Source organism: Puccinia triticina, chromosome 3A (assembly GCF_026914185.1).
Source record: "Puccinia triticina chromosome 3A, complete sequence".
Taxonomy (NCBI): domain Eukaryota; kingdom Fungi; phylum Basidiomycota; class Pucciniomycetes; order Pucciniales; family Pucciniaceae; genus Puccinia; species Puccinia triticina.
In genome coordinates this window covers 3,378,441-3,399,059 of record NC_070560.1, presented here as the reverse complement: position 1 = coordinate 3,399,059, position 20,619 = coordinate 3,378,441, and the positions used below count along the sequence as shown (strand labels likewise).

The following is a 20,619-nucleotide window of genomic DNA, read 5'->3' as shown; positions in this document are numbered from 1 at the left end:
ACAAGATGGACCAATTAGAGTGTTTGAGCAACATCTTGTTTTCCAATCTGCAGGTATCAATGCTGATCATGCACACCTGTGTGCCTGGTACGACAAGATAAAACAGCGTAGTCCGCGAGGATTGCCTGTAGATCCTTTGGGCACACTTGTTTCAACGTATGGTTTCTCTAGGTTTCTCTCCACTGAACATCCCAACATCTGGGTTCTTCCCCTCAAGATCGGGGCCTGCAGACATATTTACATCCATGCAGACCGATGTTCGCCTCCGCATCTCTGACATCAGATTGGTCCAGCTCAGCCGCAGAATTATGCGCTAGTTGCTGTGAGCTTGGTTTCCGAGCGCGACGGGTAGGCCATCTCATGTCTGTGGATCAGATGGCCTCAGGATAGTAATGGGGCCACGGCCGGGGGAGAATCATACCATAGATCGTGGAAAGAATTTGGATTTCTGCGCAAATCTTCTCGAGCCGCTTATCTGCCACACTTACAGTTACCACTACACATACGCTGTTCTAGATGGGCGTACTCGGGAACCGGTGAGAAAAACACCGCAGACTTTCTGGTCACACGAACAAAAATTATTGGTTTGACGTTGTGTCCTCTTTAGGAGCTCTGTATGTAAACAGAAGGTTTAGACTGGGCGTCGAGGTCAGTTCATCTCGTCCATGATTTCAGCTAGTTCGGCTTCCCTACCGAAGTTTTCAGCCAGCGTAAGAGTACAAGGAACGGAGAATTAGGACATTCATTTTCAACACACGCATACACACTATTAAGAAGAAATCGCTTACTCCTCGGCAGTCAGCTCGAACTGGGGTTCTTTTTTCGTGTGAGATGCAGGCTCGGCATGACTCGGGATAGAGTGGGTGCCAATTTGAGGGGCGAAGCGTCGCTGGAGAGTTGTCAGTTCCCATTTGCGCAGGGTCCCGTCTAAGCCCGAGCTGACGAGCCAGGGCTTGTGCGTCTGGGAGTCAATCCAGATTCTCAAGCAGTTGACCTCGTGCCAATGAGCTTTGAGGGCGCCGAACCAGCCATTAGAGACTGTCTTTAATGTGGCCGAAGGCGCTGGTTTGTGCAGCGGACGGCTGGACGAGACGGCCTGTTCCTGATGCTCGATAGCTTCGAGGTCGTAGATCCGGATATCTTCGTCCGTGCTACCAGTGATCAACCAGTTCGGAACGGCCGTCTCAGCGTGGACTGTCTGGGCGAAGAACAGGGGGAGGTTGAGGACGCAGCGGACGAAGTAAGGCTGCTCGATGCGAAGGATGTTGACGATCCGCTGGGTGGAGGAGGGCAGGAGGTCGATGGCAGAATGGAGGACGGCGTTGTCGGCAGAGGCCGTCCAGAGTTGCGCACTGGTCTGGTGGTCGATGTCGTGCCGCAGATCACAGCCGATCTGGATGTCATTGATGCTCGTCTTGTGGGGCCAGCAGGTGGAGTCGAGGGCAGCTTTGGCGGTCTGTACGTTCGAGGGGATGAGCCAGACTTTAAGGGTGCCCATCGAATCGGCAGAAACGAGCAGATGGGGCAAGGTGCCGCTCTTCCTGCTGGAGTACGTCTCTTCCTCTGTCGGACAGACGGTCGGGTATGAGTTCAGAGAGTCAATCGGCCGGGTGTGCGATTTGAGGGTCCTGCGACACGCCATCGGAGGATAGAGTGCGTCCGGCCACGTGGCCCGAGTGCTCAAGGATGGAGAGTTGAAGTTTGGGAGACCCGCCGGGGCGTCTTCTATGGCATCCTCAGCCGCAATCTCCTGCGCCGTTTTCGACCGATTCGCCTCGATCTTCGCCCGCCTTCGCGCGTGATATTGCGCATCGATCTCGCTCCAGTCAAATGACTCGATCGACTGCTTGAAGTCCCACAGTCGGATGTCCCGGTCTGTCGAGCCGGACACCAAAAGGCCCAGATTAGGGATGATATGGATCGACTTGACGAAGTCGACGTGGCCGGTAGAGGTTGATAATAAAACTTGGGTCTTTCAGGAAACAAATACAAATCAGCTGTTATCAAAAAAAAAGCATGTACAATGCTCACCTCGACGTCCCATGTTTTGATGGTCTTGTCCCACGAGCCCGTGAATAAGATCTTGCGTTTTCGTTGCGCTGTGATGGGATGAGTGAACATAGCCAACGAAGTCACTGGTCCAGCATGCCCTCTGAATGTCGCTTTGACTTTCCCGGACTGGGCGAAGTGAGATAGATGATCAGTTTTGGAGATGAGGACAAGCTTAAGTTTACTTACAGATACATACCTTCAAGTCAACTCGCTGAGCCACGAAGCCGTTTTGGGCCACATACGCGTCGTCTCCGTCCAGGATTATCTGCAGAGGCTTGCTTGGCAGGATGATCGGATATCCATTCTCGACGCTGGGTCGGTGGTCGGCGAGAGACTTCAGCCGGCGTGTCTCGGCGCTGCAACCCGAAGGCGGCAATCGGTTCAGTCACTCGACCTGGACTGAGGAACGGGCCATGGGCAGACTCACACGTTCAGTTGGGCATCCGATTGGAATAGTTTTCCTTCGTCGACGGTCTGCATCTCTCAAAACGGGGCGACAGTCGAGGTGGATGCCCAGTGCCGGGAAGGGGGAAGTTGGTGGTTGATGGCATTGTTCACTCAAAGGGAACTTGGTGAAAACTCGAAGGCCGGCATAAATCCAAAAATTCGTCTGGCAAGCCTACATAGTCCGAACACCTCAAATTTCGATGCATAGTCTATGTTGGTTTCAAGAACATCTCAACACCAGGCCCATGCAGCATGTTCTTTGGATGGTTCTGGTAGGACCCACAAGCTAATAGCTGCCTCGAACAGCGTGCAGATGTATTCCCCTCTGATTCAATCAACCAAGATATTCCACCAGAGACAGTCCTTCAAAGGTGCATTTGATAGGGATACATAGTACCACCAAACCACGCGTCTCGAGGTATTCCCTTGAAGAACTTTCAAGGACATCTACTTTCGACTACCAATGAAAGAGCATTGCACATTGAGTACTATCCCCAACGGTTACTGCAGCACACAGCGCTTTTGAATGTACAAGTCAGAATCTGCGCTCTGGATTGGCTGAGTTGGGGGTCGGCTCTGGCGAGACTTTTGACGCGACTGAGTGGAGTATTGCTGAAGAAAGCAATTGGCTAAGACTAATAGCTGGCGTCCGTCATTTCGTTTGTAAAGAAACATTAACGGAAGCTTTTCAGTCCTCTCTTTGGGGAGTACTCTTTTCGTCGATGTTGGACTCAGTCAATCTTATGCTGCTACTTAAAGTAGGACATTTCGCCCTGTCTTTTGTTCCCCTTGACTTGCTGAGCATTCCTGCAACAACGCGTGACTAGATCCCAGCCAGGTGAATGTGTATATAACCTCACCCATCTTCCGGCACTTCCTCCCCTTCTCCATCTCCAGGCACTTACTACTCCCCACAGCGACCAAGAACCTCAGACGATAGTAATCCACCAGAGCAGGCCCTCTGATCCACGTTCAACAACCAAGCAAGAAGACCCCCAATTCCCCTCCAATTCCCCATCCTACTGCCCCCCCCCCCTACCAAGAACTATCTCCGTCCTACCCCATCTGCGATGGCATCCGACAGCTTACCTCCCAGCCCCATCGACCCCCACCACCCTCTTTCTAATCTCCAGAGGCAGCATGCCAATCTGAACCACCAGATCCAGCAGGCCCTCGGAGCTTCTTCTGGAGCCGAGAAGATCAACAGGGTGAGACACATGCCAGCCTTCCCCTCCCAGCTCCACCTGTCGGACATCCCGATCCGAGACGCGCCAAGCTTCGATCAACCCTTGACCCCAATCTCCCTCTGGCTCCAAACAGTCGAGCCGGTCACGCCGCGAAGCCATCAAGCTTACGGAGCGGCCTCGTACTGGAGCTCGGACAGCGACATTTCCATCGAATCTGAGTCAGTCTACTCCACCTGTGCGGACCGGGACAACGAGAGTCCTATCCAGACCCTGAAGACCTTCGACTTCAACCGTCGCGGGGACTACTCGCCCGACGGCATCAGCCCCACCAACCCTGGATACCGGGCCGCCGATGTCCAGCCCGTCCCAGGCCCGAGCACCACCCGCCCGCTGCCTGTTGAAAGCCCGGTGAAAAAGCAACCCAAGACGAACCCAAGCGGCAAGCCCGTTGCCCCGGGCAAGAAGAAACACTGTGCATCCGCACATATTCCCTGCCGGGTCGCGGTCGTGATCCCCATCACCAAACTACGCCCAGCAAAACTGGCCGCCAAGAAGCCCCAGGCTTCGCCCCATCGCCCCAGCGCCTCCTCCCTCCCCCTCCGGCCCTACGAACAGCCCATCTACTGCTGCCCCGTATGTGGCTACCAGCTTCCCCTCCTTAGTGCCATGAGACACCACCTCAGTCAGGCCCATCCCCACCATTACATCTCCAGCCTCGACCGTCAGGAGGGGTCCCAACCTTCCCCCGCTGACAAATAGGCCCTGTTCTAGTGAGCAGTTGCTAGAAACCTTCCCCCCTTGTCTATACTTATCCTTGCTCTTCCCCCCACTTGTTGTTTGATGACTACTTCTCGCTGTTGTATTGCCCCAAAGATCCCAATCCCAAGACAGCATATGTCGCTTGATTTTATCATGAATCTTGAAATATAATTTGCTTCTTGGATTGGAAAAAAAAACATGCCTCTCCCGTGCAGATGAGGCCCTCTTTTCCCGATCTCGTCATCCCCGGGAGCTTTGGGACAAACCCATAATAACACACCACACAGAGCCCTTGAATTGATGTCCATTTGAATTTGCCACCTGGAACATCACCCCGCCGGACATGGGCGCAAAAAATATATGCTCTGTTTTTAATGCTCCATGATGTGAATGGAGGGTCCTTTGGGAATTACTTGATCCCAACCAGCATCAGTGAACATCACGGCCCTCACCGCAGGCTCAGCTAAGTCAGCCGTAAACATGCTGCCGGAGCTTCTGGATGATAGCAAGTTAAACCAGGTTGATAGTCACGAGTAACAACCGTGGTCGGAACTCGTTCAGAGGAGCACTGGGCGGTGGGTGTCTGTAGACTGTCACAGACAATCCCGCATACTATGACTTGGGCGAGATTCCACGATGATTATTGATAGTTGTTCAACTTCGGCGATTTCACCGTGATAGTTGTTCAATTTCGGCGAGTTTGCCGTGATAGTTGTTCAACTTAGGGGGGTTAGAGCAGGGATGTTAATCTTCTATGTATTCGACGCCGATGCGGGCGGTTACAGCACGAAAATCGCCGGGTGGGCTTGCACAACCAACACCTACCCGGCAACCGGCCGGTCCGTCGGGCCATTCTGGTCAGCCGGTGATGCGATGGGCCTGTATTGGCTTGCATCTTGGAACGGATTATTCCACTATTAGTTAAAGAGACGCTAACGGAAGCTTTTCCGTTCTTTGGGTTCTACTGGTTTCGTCGATGTTGGACTCGTCATGGCTCGTCATGGCTCGTATGCTGCCGCTGTCGTGACTCGTATGCTGCCGCCTGAAGGATAACATTGCGCCCCATCGTTTGTTCCCCTTGAGCTCAGTTGAGCATTCCTCTCTTCGAGCCCAACCACCTCACCACGCAGCCCCATCAGAAAGGTGTGACTAGATCTCAGCCCGCTGGACGAGTATATAACCTTCCCCAATTTCCTCCACATTTTCATTTTTCTCCATCCCCAAGTATTACTCGCCAGAGCGACATTGAAATCCCCTCGCACAATAGTAATCCATACTCAGTCAATAGTGATCCACACTCGGTCAATAATAATTCACCCTCAGTCAATAGTAATCCCCCAGGTCAGACCTTCTGATTTACGAACATCAACTGAACAAGAAGACCCACTCTCCTTCCCATCCTCTACTCCACCCCCGAAAACTCTTAACCCATTTCCAATGGCATCCAACGGCTTTCCTTCCAGCCCCCTCGACCCCCTGATCAATCACCATCACCCTCTTTCTAGCCCCCAGAGATGTAATCCCAGTCTGCCTCCCCAGACCCGGGATCCCCCCGATGTCCAGCCAGTACCCGAGCAGACCCTCCCCTCCGAGCTCGACCTGTCGGACATTCCGATCCAAAACGCGCCAATTAGCAGCAATCTCCCGTCGACGCCCATCTCCCGTTGGCTTCGAACAGTCGAGCTGGTTCCGCCAACGGGCTTGCGGGTAACATCTTACTGGAGCCCGGACAGCGACTCATCGGCCGAGGTCACATCAAACGACTCCAACTGTGGGGACCAGGAGGAACAAAGTCCCATGCGGGCCTTACGGGCGTTCCACTTCGACCGCTGCGAATTCACATGTGGGGAACGGGACGACCAGATTCCAGTGCGGAAGTTTCATAACTTCGAATTCAACCGTGGCGGCCACTACTTGCCCGAGGGCATCAGCCCCACCAACCCCGGTCACCACGCTGTCGATGCACAGCCTGTCCCCGGACCAAGCACCAGACGAGTGCTGCCTTCCGAAAGCCCGCTGAAAAGGAAATCGAAGACGAATCCAAGCGGCAAGCCCCCCGGCAAGGGCAAGAAGAAACACACCGCCTCGACTTACATCCCGTGCCGGGTCCCGGTCGTCATCCCGATGAGCAAACTGCGCTCGGATAAACAGGCCGAAAAGAGGCGGCAGCTCTCTCCCCACGGTCCCCTTCTCGCCCCCTCCCGCCCCTCCCCACCTCCCTGCGAGCAACCAATCTAATGCTGCTCCGTATACGGACACCATGTCTCCCTCCTGAGTGCTATGGATCAACATCTCACGCGGGCTCACCCCAATCGTTATATCTCAGACCTCGACCAACTGTACGGGCCTCAATCTTCCCCCGGCGACGCGTAGGCACTGATTTGCGGAAAAGTTGTTGAAAGCCTTCTTCCCTCGTTTATCATCCCTCTTCTTACTCTTCTTCGTATCTATTTTTCATGACTGCTTGTTGCTGTTGTATTCCATTCACAGAACATTTACCATGAACCTCGAAATTTAACTTGCTTCATAGATTCGAAAGATAATCATGTCACTCCTGTGAGATGTGGTCCACATTTCCACGCTTGGTGGATCACCAGGACCTTTTTTGAGACACGAGCATGTTAAATACGTCGGGCGGTGGTTCTGGTTGGATTCCCATTTTGACACATGGAACATCAGGCGCAATCTCAAGGAAGTTGAGCTTAGACCTGTCCCAGAGCTTTGCGATGATAGAACAAAGGAATGCCCCTCATTTTATGTGAAATAGTTTGCATATACTCAAGGAAGAGTGCCCTGGGGATACGCCGATCTAAGGATAAGGCGGCGGTGCGCTGTGAAAGACAGACAGTGCGCCCAGAGTCCAAACAGCGACAGCCGCGGCGGGGTGCACGCTGCGACACACATACGCCGTCGCTGCACTTGAGCCACGCACCAACACCCCGCGCTGGCCGCCTGGACGCGGTTGCTGCGCATGATTGCCGCAGCAACTCATAGCTATGTACGAGGGGCAGTTTTCAATTTGGCCATTGGCGAGGCAAACATCAAAGCCATGTACCAAAACGAAAAAGTCAGAAAAGGCAATGACAATCTAATAATATACCATCTTGTTTGGGCCCTACTTTTCATTTCTTATTTTCTCTTTTCAATCTACATGCACGACTTCCCATGGAAGAGTATTCCTTGTCCCAAGAACAGCACGCTTGTCGCTGCTGAGTCCCCGCACTGTAAAAGTCTGCTAAAAATCTTAAGAAACAATAACGTCGGGTAATTCCCATTAATCAAGAGCGCCAGCACCCAAGAACTATCAAAATGTACTGTTCTTTGCTTTTAGAAGCGCAGCGCTTCACCCTTAGTTAATCCCAAGGAAGGGAAGTGAACATCACAGGCATTGTCGCAGTCAACTAAGTTGCCCTCAGACCTGTTGCCAGACACTGCATAAACTAACCCCTCGGACACATTCTGTCTGACGGGCTGTCGGACACACTTTGTCCGACGAGTTGGCGGACACACTTTGTCCGACGAGCTCGGCAGCCTGGGCCCAACAAATAGCAGAACTCGTCGGACAAAGTTGTCCGAGGGGTTAGTTGATGCAGTGAGAGCTCTTGGTCGATTGCAACAAGGAGTATCCTTCATTTCGTGCTAATGAACATGTGCATATTATGAAAAAGAGTCCTTTGCGGATAAATCGGTCCCCAGAAAAAGGCGTGTATTAATAAGTCATGTTTAAAAGTCCTTATAATATGGCATGATATTGTCGAATGATGGGTCCCAACTCGTTCGGGGGAATGCTGAGCGGTGGACATCTGCGAAAGACATGGTGGGGATGCACCCAATGGAAGTGACGTCTCCAGGTCGGCGCTATGCGGCCAGTGATTTACAGCACCATCCATAGGAAGGAGGTCAGCTTCTTGCCGGCCTGTTTTCCCGAGAGGAGCTTGCTCATCGGAAGCACGACTACGACCCGGCAGGGGATCAGTGTTTCTGCTCGCTCTGGCCGACGGTCTTGCCCCTTGTGGTCATCCCTATGCCTAAGCTCCGCTCGAGAAAACAGACCGGCAAGAAGCCCCAGTCTTCGCCCCATGGCAGGGCCCCGTCCTCTCTCCCTCCCGTGCCTCCGGAAAACCCATCTACTGCTGCCCCGTGTGCGGCCACCAATTCCCCCTCCTCAGCGCCACAACACAACACCTTACTTGAGCACATCACTCTCATAAAATCACCAGCCTCGACACTCAGCACGGGCCCCAACGAATCATCGACAAATAGGCACTGATCTAGCGAATAGTTGCTAAAGGCCCTCCCCCTCTTCTTTCCTTCTTTTTGCTTTGATGCTGTGTATGAATGATAAAGAAGAGTGCTTTGGGAATAAGCTGATGCCAATACGGATAAGTGAACATCGCGGGCATCGGCACAGGCTCAACCAAGTCAACCTTAAACATGTTGCCCGAGCTCTTGGAGGATATACCCAAGGAATCGGAGTGCCCTTCATTTCATATGAAAAGACTGGGTATAAAGGATGAAGACGAGTCGCCCGCGGATAACTAGTACGTGTCTCGCTTGAGTTATCAAGGCGGTGTGAATCGCAACGCGTCAGTCATACTATTGATGCTCGATAGTCTCGAGTATAGTAGCCATGGCCACAGATCGCTCAGAGGAATGCTGAGCGATGGACGTCTGCCATAGACAAGATCGAATCCAGCTTGGTATGTTTCTCGTCGAATGGATTCGACGAGCTTGCCACGATATTTTCCCTACTTCGGCTGGTTAAAGCAGTGATGTTACGATTTTTTCCTTTGGAGATTCTTTGAGGTGGAAGTGAGATGATCAGCCCTGATGATGTCTGCTAGAGGACGGCTTGAAGAAGAACGCAAAAATCTAAAAGAGGAAGGCGAAGGAAGCTGCCGGCATCAACCGATCAGACACGGCGATGCAATTTATATGCTCTTCTGCAAGTCGTCCTACAGCAGACTAGATCAGGGGAGATCATCTCTCTGCCGCTTCAAAAAAATCCCCATGGGTAACACCCCTGCTTTAACCAGACATAGTTGGGCATTAGTGCCAACTTTAGTAGCAAAGTGTGGCTGGGTGAGCTTGGGTGAGGAAAATCCTAGCTTGGAAAATCTATAACCTCTTTGCGAGGGGGTTGTGTTACATAGGCTAGCTTTGCCATCCTTCTTAGCGATTTCCGTATTGCTACTGGGAGGGGGGATGAAGCTGGATGAAGTCGCCACTTCTTCATACCCAGATACCCATACATCTTTGTCTCCTCCCCCTCAAAAAAAAAAAATCTATACATTTGAGGTGAGTCCCCTTACCAGCAAAAATGGCCGTTCATGTACCTCTGGGGTGCATAACGTTTTTGGTCTTTGACCAAAAATCCATATATTTTGGCTACTGTGTTACATAGGCACTTTCCCAAGTCCTGGTGTACCCTTCTACCGGCTTGATTCTCATAAGGAATGCGGAAGGACGCGCGTCCTTGTCACGATTAAAAGGGAAAAGGCCCTTATCCCGGGAGACAAAGAAAGCACCGTCTAAACAGATATGGCCGGTTTTGGTTATAACTGATGATTGGATAGTCAAGAGCCGAGAGTGAAAGCTTCTCAGGGACATTCGTCTTCAAATTTTTTGATTGTTCTCCTTCTGACCGCTGAGAGCAAATCCGACGTGCGTATAAGGAAATGTGAGAGCAAGTTTATCAGTATAAGAAACCTACCTACTCCCAGACCCGTTCGCCATTCCCTCCCTCCTCCCTCAAGGCACTCATCACCACCACCCCCAACAAAAAGCATCATTAGAAATTGAACCTCCAGCAGGGAATTTTCAGCCACACTCGACCAAGAACTCAGACCGCCAGCGAGTTTATACCAGCGCGCAATATCCGCAAACCCAGCAATACTCCTTCTGCACCACACCGGTAATGGCGTCAAACGAGCAGCCCAAGACCAAGACCAAGACCAGGCCTGTTCCCAAGAAACTCGACCTGTCCACCGCCAATGGCCCCACCCCTCCCTCTACTTCCAAGCAGATCCCGTTAACTGTTAGCTGCCCCATATGCTGCCTCGAGTTGCCCCTCCTCGAAGCCATCAAGACACACATCAGAGAGGATCATCCCACCCTCTACGACCCAAGACTGGACAATCTAAATGGTCGTCACACTAACCTTCCATAGGCTGTCTTTCCGTAGCTTGAACTGCTTGTAAACACTGCCTTCGCTTGTTTTTCTTGCTTGTCTAAACTTTTGGTTCTGATAATGCTTCCCCGAAACAATCCATCTTAGACTATTTTCGAGCACGACTCATTATTTGTTTTATCTCTTGGTTCACTTGAGCAAACAATAGAGCTTCTTCTTTTGGATGGAAGATGACTATAGAAAGACGTTCCTCGACGCATACGTTTCTAGAACTGATCTCCTGATTCCCATCAAGCTCAGGCCGAAAAGATGACTTATCGAATATATAAATATGTCGGTAAAAAGACAGTCTGAGTATAGAGGATACTTGCCTCGAACCTGATGAGCTTGTGACCTGCAAATTCTGTGAGATACCCCACACAACGTTCACTGGTAAAGGCGAGCGAAAAAAGGCATGTGTTCCCCTCTCATGCCCATTCGCTTTATTATAAGACGCTGCGGTTTTCTTGCTCGAATGGTTTAAAAAAAATTCCACCATTGTGTCCGGGGTGGGATGCAGTTGGTCCAACAGCCAACTCACCAGGTCCTGGACACCAATCTGACCGTGGCACGTACGTTTTATAGCACTCAATTCTTTCAAGAACTCTACAATCTGCAAGTATCTTGACACCGAAAGATGAAAGCATTCATGTATTTTGTGGCCAAAGATAGGAATACAAAAGTAACAGATGAGAAGAGTCATGTGGAATCAAAAGATAAGGATCTACGGCGAAAGAAATGGGATCGTGGATACTACAAATAAGAAGGGTTTATAGATGTATTTAGGAAGGAAATCCTTGGGTTGAAGGACACATCAATCCTAGAGAACAAGAGAGAATGGCGTTTGTATATATCTTTAGGAGTGCGACAGGAATGAGTGGTGAGTGGGAATAGACGACAGACGAAAAAAAAGGATTGTATACAAATTACGTTCTGTTATAGTATTGACTTGTTGAGGATATACATGAATCAATTTCATATATATATATCTACATATAACATCTACATAAATGCTTGAAGACTTTTCGAGGAAAAGATGGCAGAGCTTTCTTATGAGTGCAGAGATAGAGGGTGAGAGAAATCGATGATGGATAACAAAGCGAAGGGAGAAAAAATGGGGATACTAAAACATAGAGGAAGATGAAAAGCGGAACAGAGGGGAGCTTAAGTGGTCCGGACATCGAGGACGCCGTCCTCGATTTTTCGGAGGGCCCATTGGGAGGATTTCCTGACGAATTTCCAGACGGATTGGATAGCTTTGAGGACGCCAAGGAGGACGAAGATGAGGATGAGGAGGCTTCCGATGCCGTTAGGGTCAGCGGCGGCGCGTCCGGCGGAGGAGCGACTGGAGGAGCCCGAGCGCATCATGCGGAGGACGGAGTTACGGATGCCGAAGTTCCAGGGCGAGAAGAGGGTGACAGACATGGCGAGTTGGAAGAAGCTCATCACCCCGATAAACGCGAGCCCTTTGATCGTGTGCTTGATTAGCGCCTCAAGCTTGCTGAACACCGTGCTCAGGATCGAGTGGATTATGTTCCCTGGCTCGCCGGCCTCTTCGTCTGCTTCCTCATCCTCCCGCGGACCCGTCGTCGATGATTGGCCCGCTGGATTGGCTCGGGTAGACGGCCGAGTCGAGTAGACCGCCAGCGGCTGATCAGGGCTCGCATCCTGCCCATTCTTCCGCCCCTTGGAGCGCACGTACCGGTACGTATGCTCCTCGCTCTCGGCACTTTCGATCGGCTTTAGTTTGCTCACTTCGCTCGAGCTTTGCGATTGGGTGACCAGTTTGGACCGACGGACCGGCGTCGTGGCTGCTTTTCGTGACGATCTGCTGTCGTCTACGTGCAGCTTACTGTTCAAAACACGTACGGCTAAACAATCCCATAAACAAACACAAAAGACCATCGTCAATAAAAAAAACATGAGGGCATTTGGCTTTTTCTCTTTCTCTTTTTTGGGCGCACCTTCTCCAACGACTTCCCCGACGATCTTGCCCGTCGAATCGTACGAAAACGGGCCCAGACCAGTGTCCCAATGGCTTTCGATGGTCGTTATTTGAGAGTAACTTTCTAGGAGCCAACTAGAGATGAAGCCGGAAACGATGACTAGGATAAAGAAGACCATGAACTAGATCGGTATGATATACAGATAGAGTGATGGAAGATGTGTGGGCAGTCAATCTGACCAATCTTTAATCATCTCTGTCTCTTTCTCTCTCTTTCTTTCTTTCTCTCTCTCTCTCTCTCTTGGGACATATTTTGACCAAAGATTTCTGATAGATTATATTAACAAGAATTAAGGAGAGAGAGTGAGAGGGAGAGAGAGAGAGAGAGAGAAGTGAGGAAGAAAGTATGAGGCGATTTGACTGCTGAGCACGTACTGTTACACCGCCCAAGATGGCAGGGTTCTCAGCCAGCCCGGCGATCTTAGCTCTGCGAAGTTTGTATCGGTATCCGCATTGGTCGCACCTATAGAATGATTTGGGGGAGGGCGAGGTGATCCGCCAGCGTTGGAGACAACCCACATGGATGAAGGCCATCGTCCCTCGACACAGACAGGGCTGGATGAACCGGCCCAGGCTCGGATCAGCGTCGTCCCGTCCACTCAGACAGATCCTGCAGAGCGCCTCCTCGTCCGCTTCTTCATTGTCTTCCGCTTGCTTTGTTGCTTCAGCCGGTTTCTCAGCGCATGGTTCTTGGTCAGTCTCTTCTTGATGCCCCTCTGGCTCGGATGGATTCCTGATTATGTTTTCTTCTTGGCTCGGTTGCTCGTGGGAGTCTGAAAGGTCTTGCTGCTCTGCGGATGGGGGTGAGAGAGCATTGGTGGTCGATTGGTCTGAGAGTGGATGATGGTGGTCCGCCAGATGGTCGTTGTTTCTTCTCGTTGTATTGTTCCTCTGTCGAAGATGTGGGTGGTCGTAGAGCGGCGGCGGGGGTGGTGGTAGTCCGGTGTTTTCCTGTTCGTCGTTGATATCGATCATGTTTCTTGTTTGTTTCTCTTGACCGTCGCTGGCGCAGTGGTGTGTTCTGGGCGGGCAGTGCTCGGCCAGCCGAAGCCTGAAACAGGGCGAGTGGGTGATTACATAATCAGTGCACCACTCGTTCCTTTCGAGAAGAGATTCTTCCTTTTTCGAGTGGTCGGTCCCTGCAGACACCTCCATCCATCTCAGGCCAATCCCACTGCCACTGATCCCTGCCGGAAGACGATGCTCGAGAAAAAGCCCCGCAAACTTCAATCTGAGATGGATACCATCAACATTCTTCTAGAAGACTTAAACTCAGATCAACTCTCCTGGAACTTCGAAGATCCATCTAGATAAACAAAAAATGTATTTTACTTTTGTATGGGCAGACCAGATAACTAGACCTCCTAAACCCCTCCATGTGACTCTCCCGATCACAAATGACATTGTGCACCATCTGAGTGTTTGGAAACTCACCATGCTAGAAGATCCGAATCGATCTTGACCTATTTAAGTATGATGCAGAGACCCCGATCACACTCACCTTCATCACGAGAAAGGCCGAAAAGCGGTTCCAGATTTGATTGGGAGTCATGTGAATACGATCTAACTATGTAAGAGCACAAGATGCAGCATATTCCGATGTTGGGAGATAAGTTCATGTTCCAGCCAAATGCTAGTTCCTTTTTGACGCCATGCACACAGCTCATGCATGATTTTTGTTCATTTTAATGTCATTTCTTTTGAGGTTTAAATAAACTAAAGCCATGGAGAAGCACAGATTGAAGGACTTCCTGCCAATTTTGAAAGCAGGCTATTTGGTAATTTCTATTTTAACATAGAAACCACTGTTGCTCCCCTTTGAAAATAGAAGATAGGAAATATCTGGCTTTCTAAACCAACAGGAATACCTCCAATCTATTCACATTTGGGAATTTTAATTACAATTTCATAGCACTTAGCATAAAATTTGGGGCTTAACTGGAGGACTTCCCGTCACTTTTGAACAGATCTGGAATTCCAGATTTCGCAGGGAAATCTGGAATCTGGAACTCTGGATCACTTCGGGGATCTTCGGGGACCCAGATTTCCCTGCGAAATTTGATATCTGGTGGCTCAGATCTGACTTTCCAGATCGACAGGAAGTCCTCCATTGCCTGACAGTGAAAGGCTTGATTTAGAGGGTTCCGCTAAACCTTGCTTTCTGGTGAAAACTCAATCTCAATCAACTTTCACCATCCAGTAAAGTTTGGCCTGTCACTCTATATTATGCATTTTAGCCAACGGGAAGTCCTCCACTAATCACCTCCCAGGAATTTGACTTCTGACTCCCAAAAGTAGCAGACATTTGGAAGACTGGATTTCAGTGTCTGGTCTGGGTCTTGACTCCAGGACCAAAAATTGACCTGGGTGAATTTAAGAGTTGGAACTCAGATTTATAAGTATTTTTTGGGAGTTGGAACCCCAATTCCCCAAAAATTGCCAAATAGAAAAAATTATAACTTTTCACTGGGGTGCCCAAAGCCCACCAAAATTATACAGCAGGCAGAAAGCCCTCTTAACTCTTAAGAGCACAAGGTGGGCTGCATGGCATTAGCGCACCCCAGCAAAGGAGTGTGCTACTTCAGGTCTAATTGGGTGGATTTCCTACTAAGAAAAACTATGAAAACCATGGCATGGGTGCCCCAAACGGGAACCAAAATTACACAGCTTCAAGTAAAAATAAGGTGAATAATCAGATACTTTTCATACCAGAGGGGTATTTTGAAAAATTTCAGATGACTAAGAGATTTCATTTCTCAGTTAGACTCTATACAGCTTATTACAACTATTCTTTATGGGTGAATGAGGTTGTGAGTTGAGTATTTACCTAAGAGCAGGCAATAGGCCGCTCTCTTAGTGAGAATATAACAATGAAAGATATGGTGGTGAACAGCGGTTCTGTCTGATGGTTGACCTGCATCAATCTAGGCACCATACACCATATCAGTTCATCTATTCTCATCTGTTATGCTTTAAGACTCAGGAGTCCTTACACTCCTTGGGTCTCTGGCCCTTGGGGTCCACTTAGTTGTGTTAGGCAAAACAGCTGAGTAATGATGCTACCTTATCTAGGTAAGATTGTGTTTCTTGTAAGCCTTTTTATTTCTTTCTGTCAGTCTGGGACACAGCCACTCACTGTGTTTCTCTACTTCTCTTTGAGAGTAGATGGTGCGGCTGGTCTTTCCTCTTTGAAAATGTCTGGAGGTTTTTTACGGAAGAGGCATTAGCTTTCCATGATCTTGTGCATTTGGAGTTTGAATTGTCAGTCACTCACCTTTGGTATTGACTGATATTCTAGCTCTTAGTTACTGGGAGTCGGGATTATTAACAAGCCTGATTTTGTTGCTTTCTGGTGTCAGACCTGCATACATCAAAATTGATGTGTCAGTTTTACGACGCCTTGCGGCTGGTTTGGACTGCCAAAGATGGTTTTCTTTGCTTACCAAGTTCAGCAGCTGATTCAGCTCCAGGCCGCTCTCTCAATTTATGAGCGCTAAGCCTTTTGCCTTGGTGAGAAATCTCTCAGATTTCTGCCAAGTAAATGGGGGAAAATTCAAGAAAAATTTAGCTGTAGCTGCCCTGATGGACTATGATTTGTCACCCTATTGTATGTGCATACAATAGGGTGAAAAATCACACCCCAATAACATTCTGATGAGGCCACAGCAACAGATACTATCATACATGAGGGTGAAATGGTTCCAACACCATTCAGATTGAAATCACCCTCAACAGTGTGTGAGTGTTGCTTTGCACTTTAGTTGAACTTTGGTTACAGAAAATTTGTGTTCTGTGGTCCAGTTTAGTGATTACTGAGTTAAAGATGAGTTCCAGCTGAGTTATGGATACTTCATATATATTTGTATATTAGGGTGTAAATGGGTCAGGCCAACCCAAAACCAACCCAAGACCTGTTGGGTTTCAGGTTGGGTTTGGGGACATTCTTGAAGAAAAAGGCATGACCTGAACCCAACCCAATGTTGGGTGAAATATCCATCACATGTCACATGCTCAGCTGCGAGTTCAAATCAACTTCCAGAATATTCCCGAGTCAGCTTTCTCAGCAAACCAACTCGGAACCATCAAGATCAAACTCTCCAAGCAAGACTCAACACCGGCAGTGATCAAGTGTACACCGGTCAAGTCCGTGAGGGAATCACATAACCGTCAGAGGATACTTGCTCAGGGGGAGGAGAGTGTTTGTCTCTCAATAACGTCGCCTTCTCATTAGTCTGATTAATCACAAAAACAAAAACTTATTAGTTTTACTACTACTGGTCTTAAAGTGTTCGCAATTATAAAAGATTTCTCTGATCTACACCCAACCCAACTTGTAAAATTGTCAGGTTGGGTTTTGGCAGCCTATTTCCTCATTGGGTTAGCCTGCGACCTGACTATGGCGCCTCCAACAGTCAAGTTGGGGGTTTTTGGCGCCTAATAGGTTGGGTCAACCCAAGACCCAAACCAACCCAACCCAAAAAGGTATGACATTGGGTCCGGTTCGGGCAGCATATTTTAAAATCTACCCCAACCTGACCCGCGCTAAACGTTGGTTTGGGTTTGGGCGCTGTTTTTCAACCCAAACCCAACCCGTTTAAATCCTGAGTTGTATGTCATTTCATGTTTGATTATACATATGATGTAATAGACATTGCACCAAGTTATGGAAATAATTCAAGGTAATGCACTCACTGAAGAGTGTTCCCCCAGGCTTCCCTGGTGTAACACTACTCTAGTCTACAGCTATTGTTAGTGTAGCTGACCCACTGTTGTCTGTAGCCAGGCTACAGATACGCAGGTGTGTTACCACCCGCTCTGCAGTTGAGATGTAGGAGGCTTTGTATAAGCCCAAGGTATATAGGATAACGGAAAACTAAAGACTTTCTATCAGAATTTCCAGACCGGAGGTCTATAGACTATTCCTGCTTAGGTTTTAGTTTGATATAATATTTTTTGAGGTTGTTTGGTAGTGTTAAGTGAAGGTGGGGCTTTATTTGTATAAATTGAGGTTGATTTCTTTTCAAGATATTCATAAGATGTAATTGGCCGTGATACAAAGATTTTGCCTCAAGAAAAAAAGCTTCCTGGTGGTTACAAGATCTTATTTATAGTCTAACAACCAGCTATGTAATGAATTGTCCAGAAATAATTACATGGGAAGTATGTGGAAGAACATAGAAGAAAGGAAAATTAAGGAATTTCCTAGAAAAAGAATGGTGTGTTGCCAAAGTTTCTCCTATTGAAAGTAAACTTCAATGGTCCTGGGAACTTGAACCTGAATAAAGTTCTATTTTTTTTACACTTTGCCTCCTTTGCCCAGATTGGGCTAGGTCTGGAGTTACACCCCAGGGCAAGTGGCGGCAATTGTGGCACCCCATTGACCCTGCATGGGAAAAGATGCCTCAGTGGCACACGATGACCATACTCTCTACAGGCACCATTGGATGCATCCCCATGACATCACATGGCCGCCAGCCGCCATTGGAGCATTCCCCGGGTGCAAAAATGGTTTTTTTCACGTAATCAGGTTGCACGGTCCTGAAGCTGTTACATGAGATTCATTCCGCAGGCAGAGGCAAAGTCACTGCAGATTGAATGTCACGTAACATCTTGATCTGGAGGGCACAGCCGCCAGCACCCACAAAAAGAACTCCACAAGTGGGATTCAAACCCACCCCTTGGACTCAACACCCGTCAAGCTCTCTGAAAGCTGCATTGATAAAGGGCTTTCTGTGTTGGGGCAAATATACCATCACACTACAGGCAGGCATCTGTTGTTCCCAAGTGCAGTGTCACTTGATTTTGGTGGCCGCAGTCACTGCGCAGGTGACTCTGCGTGCGGGAATGTCACCTGTTTGTATGTAGTGATCAATGACTCCCTTTTCATGCAGAATGAATATTTGAATTCCAAAAAAGAAAAAGAAATTACCAAGCTGTTTTCTTGGGCTCTCAGCTGGGAGGAAGCCTTTTGAGATTGTCGGTGGAAGCCCAAGGTGTTAGTCCCAAGGGTGGCATAGAGGCGGCCAAGGGGCGCATCCAACCTTACAAGGCCTTGATGACATTGCTGTGTGGTGATCACAATGGCGGCCCGGCCGGGGCGCCTGGGGGCCAACCGCTGGCCCGCCCCTTGGACGCCGGGTCACTCAAGGGTCTCGCTTGGGCCTTGGGGCCACCCAGGTGGCCACAGTGGGGGTGCCACATTGCAATGGTGGCGTAAATTGTGGTATGTCTATGTGGCGTCTTGGGGGATGCAAGAATACGGCCGCGCGGTCGTGTCGCCACTTTTGATGGGAGGGAACTGGAGCACAGAGAGGTCCTGTTTCCCATGGGCCAAAGCCCATATATTGTCTTTTCCAGGGAGGTTGGACCTTTTCCAATCCTTTTTGTTTTGGTGTATGGGTTTATTTTTGATTTTTAGATTAACTTTTGGCTGGAGTATCCCACAGCCCTCTTGTCCTTTGCAGGTTGTGTAACGGTCTGGCGCTTGGTTGGCCCCTCCGTTTGGGCAGAGGGCAGCGGTCTATCACCATGCGCCGCTGTGGTAGTCAGAAAGCGTCCTCCCGTGACGAAATGTCCGGTGGAGCCTTCTTCTACGCAAGATAATCCCGAGTAGTCAAGGGAAACTCCGAACTCCGCGTAATAAAAGCATCAAGATAGCTCCGCAGACGTAAAATAACCATAAAGCAATCAAAATAAGAACAGTCCATCCAAAAAGTAGAGTACTCTCTGAAAAACTCCGCTCAACGTTCCGTAAAGAAAAAGATAGCCATAATAAAAAAACTCCTCCGCAATCAAAAATCCGCAGAAGTAAAGTAAAGTCTGCAATAATAATAACAATAATAATAATCCTCCCTCCAAAGGTCCGTGGGGGAAAGATCCTCCTCCTCCCCCCCATATCAACAACTCTCCATCACTCCACCATAGAAAAATGAACCATGAGAAAACTCCGCCACATGTCATAAACCAGTAGAAAAGGAAATAACAACTAGAAATCCTCCTCCCATCCCACGCACGCCGCATGCCTCCGCTCCCACGTCGTCATTTGCGCCTCCACTGCTCGCCGTAGACAGCCGCCCAACCTCTGATCATCCATCATCCACGCCCCTGTCTAGCCTCCGGTGTTGGGATCCCACACGCCGCCTCCGCCCCAGCTACGTCCGCTGACGTAACCCGCTTCAGCTGCCACAGCTTCCCCCAATTGCCGCATTGTTCTAGATAGTCCGCGCTGGAATGCCTGGACTCAGCAAGTCCGCTCCGCTCCGCACGCCGCAGCTCCGCCGCCTTTGACCGCACGCTCCGCGCCCAGCCCATGCGCTCCGCCTCCGCCGCTTGAAGATCCTGCGCCGCCCCAACCGCCTGCGGAGCCCTCATGCCCCGCCGCAGCCGCGCGCCCGAACCTTATCAGACACTTTGGCGCCCCACACCAATCAACCACCACACCGTGGTTGGAGGGGTCAACAAGCAGCCCTTTTTCCTGAAGTCTACTCCAAGACCATCTTCTCAAGGATGATGGCTCTGGGTTTCAATTTAGCCTTGGGCTGTATCTGACACCTGTCAAATCAAAACTTGGAGTATATATGAAAGATATGTGATTTGCAAAGGATTTTCAAAAACATTTCTTTTAAATTCTGTCCAAGCTTCTTGGGAAAGACAATATTGTGTTTTGAATAATTCTTGGAAATTTGGGTAATCCCCACTCCCTCCATCACAAAAACACCAACTTGACTTGATGTATGCCAAGAATGGGGTTCACTCACAGATTCAACTGGTCTATCCAGCTAGCCCCCTAAACCCCAAAAGTGTAGCTTTTAAACTTTCCGGTGCAGAACTAATTTTGGAAAAGTGTCCAAGCTTTCTCAAAACACAACATGTACTTCAACTCTTGGCCAGTATCCCGCGGTGGATATCTGGTAGATAATCCGGGATATCTGGTGAGGAGCCGCGGATCACACCAGATATCTGAAACCCGAGGCTCCGAAACCTGCGGATATGGGCGGATA

General features: G+C 49.4%; 6 protein-coding genes across 6 annotated transcripts; 4 read left to right on the top strand and 2 right to left on the bottom strand.

Annotated features, from left to right (window-relative positions):
• Positions 1-784: 784 nt before the first annotated feature.
• PtA15_3A411 (uncharacterized protein) lies at positions 785-2,532 on the bottom strand (the record flags this gene model as incomplete). Its single annotated transcript, XM_053167378.1, has 4 exons — positions 785-1,972; positions 2,032-2,178; positions 2,249-2,408; positions 2,480-2,532. 4 exons carry the CDS (start codon positions 2,530-2,532, stop codon positions 785-787), a joined length of 1,548 nt encoding a protein of 515 aa, XP_053018600.1.
• Positions 2,533-3,569: 1,037 nt separating this feature from the next.
• Positions 3,570-4,445, top strand: PtA15_3A410 (uncharacterized protein; the record flags this gene model as incomplete). Its single annotated transcript, XM_053167377.1, has 1 exon — positions 3,570-4,445. The coding sequence occupies one exon, from the start codon at positions 3,570-3,572 to the stop codon at positions 4,443-4,445; it is 876 nt and encodes a 291-aa protein (XP_053018599.1).
• A 1,437-nt stretch (positions 4,446-5,882) lies between these two features.
• Positions 5,883-6,683, top strand: PtA15_3A409 (uncharacterized protein; the record flags this gene model as incomplete). The annotated part of the gene is made up of 1 exon (XM_053167375.1): positions 5,883-6,683. One exon carries the CDS (start codon positions 5,883-5,885, stop codon positions 6,681-6,683), a length of 801 nt encoding a protein of 266 aa, XP_053018598.1.
• A 1,594-nt stretch (positions 6,684-8,277) lies between these two features.
• Positions 8,278-8,715, top strand: PtA15_3A408 (uncharacterized protein; the record flags this gene model as incomplete). Its single annotated transcript, XM_053167374.1, has 2 exons — positions 8,278-8,283; positions 8,377-8,715. The coding sequence occupies 2 exons, from the start codon at positions 8,278-8,280 to the stop codon at positions 8,713-8,715; spliced, it is 345 nt and encodes a 114-aa protein (XP_053018597.1).
• A 1,647-nt stretch (positions 8,716-10,362) lies between these two features.
• Positions 10,363-10,614, top strand: PtA15_3A407 (uncharacterized protein; the record flags this gene model as incomplete). Its single annotated transcript, XM_053167373.1, has 1 exon — positions 10,363-10,614. One exon carries the CDS (start codon positions 10,363-10,365, stop codon positions 10,612-10,614), a length of 252 nt encoding a protein of 83 aa, XP_053018596.1.
• A 1,164-nt stretch (positions 10,615-11,778) lies between these two features.
• PtA15_3A406 (uncharacterized protein) lies at positions 11,779-13,594 on the bottom strand (the record flags this gene model as incomplete). The annotated part of the gene is made up of 3 exons (XM_053167372.1): positions 11,779-12,485; positions 12,579-12,741; positions 12,995-13,594. The coding sequence occupies 3 exons, from the start codon at positions 13,592-13,594 to the stop codon at positions 11,779-11,781; spliced, it is 1,470 nt and encodes a 489-aa protein (XP_053018595.1).
• Between the last annotated feature and the right edge of the window lie 7,025 nt (positions 13,595-20,619).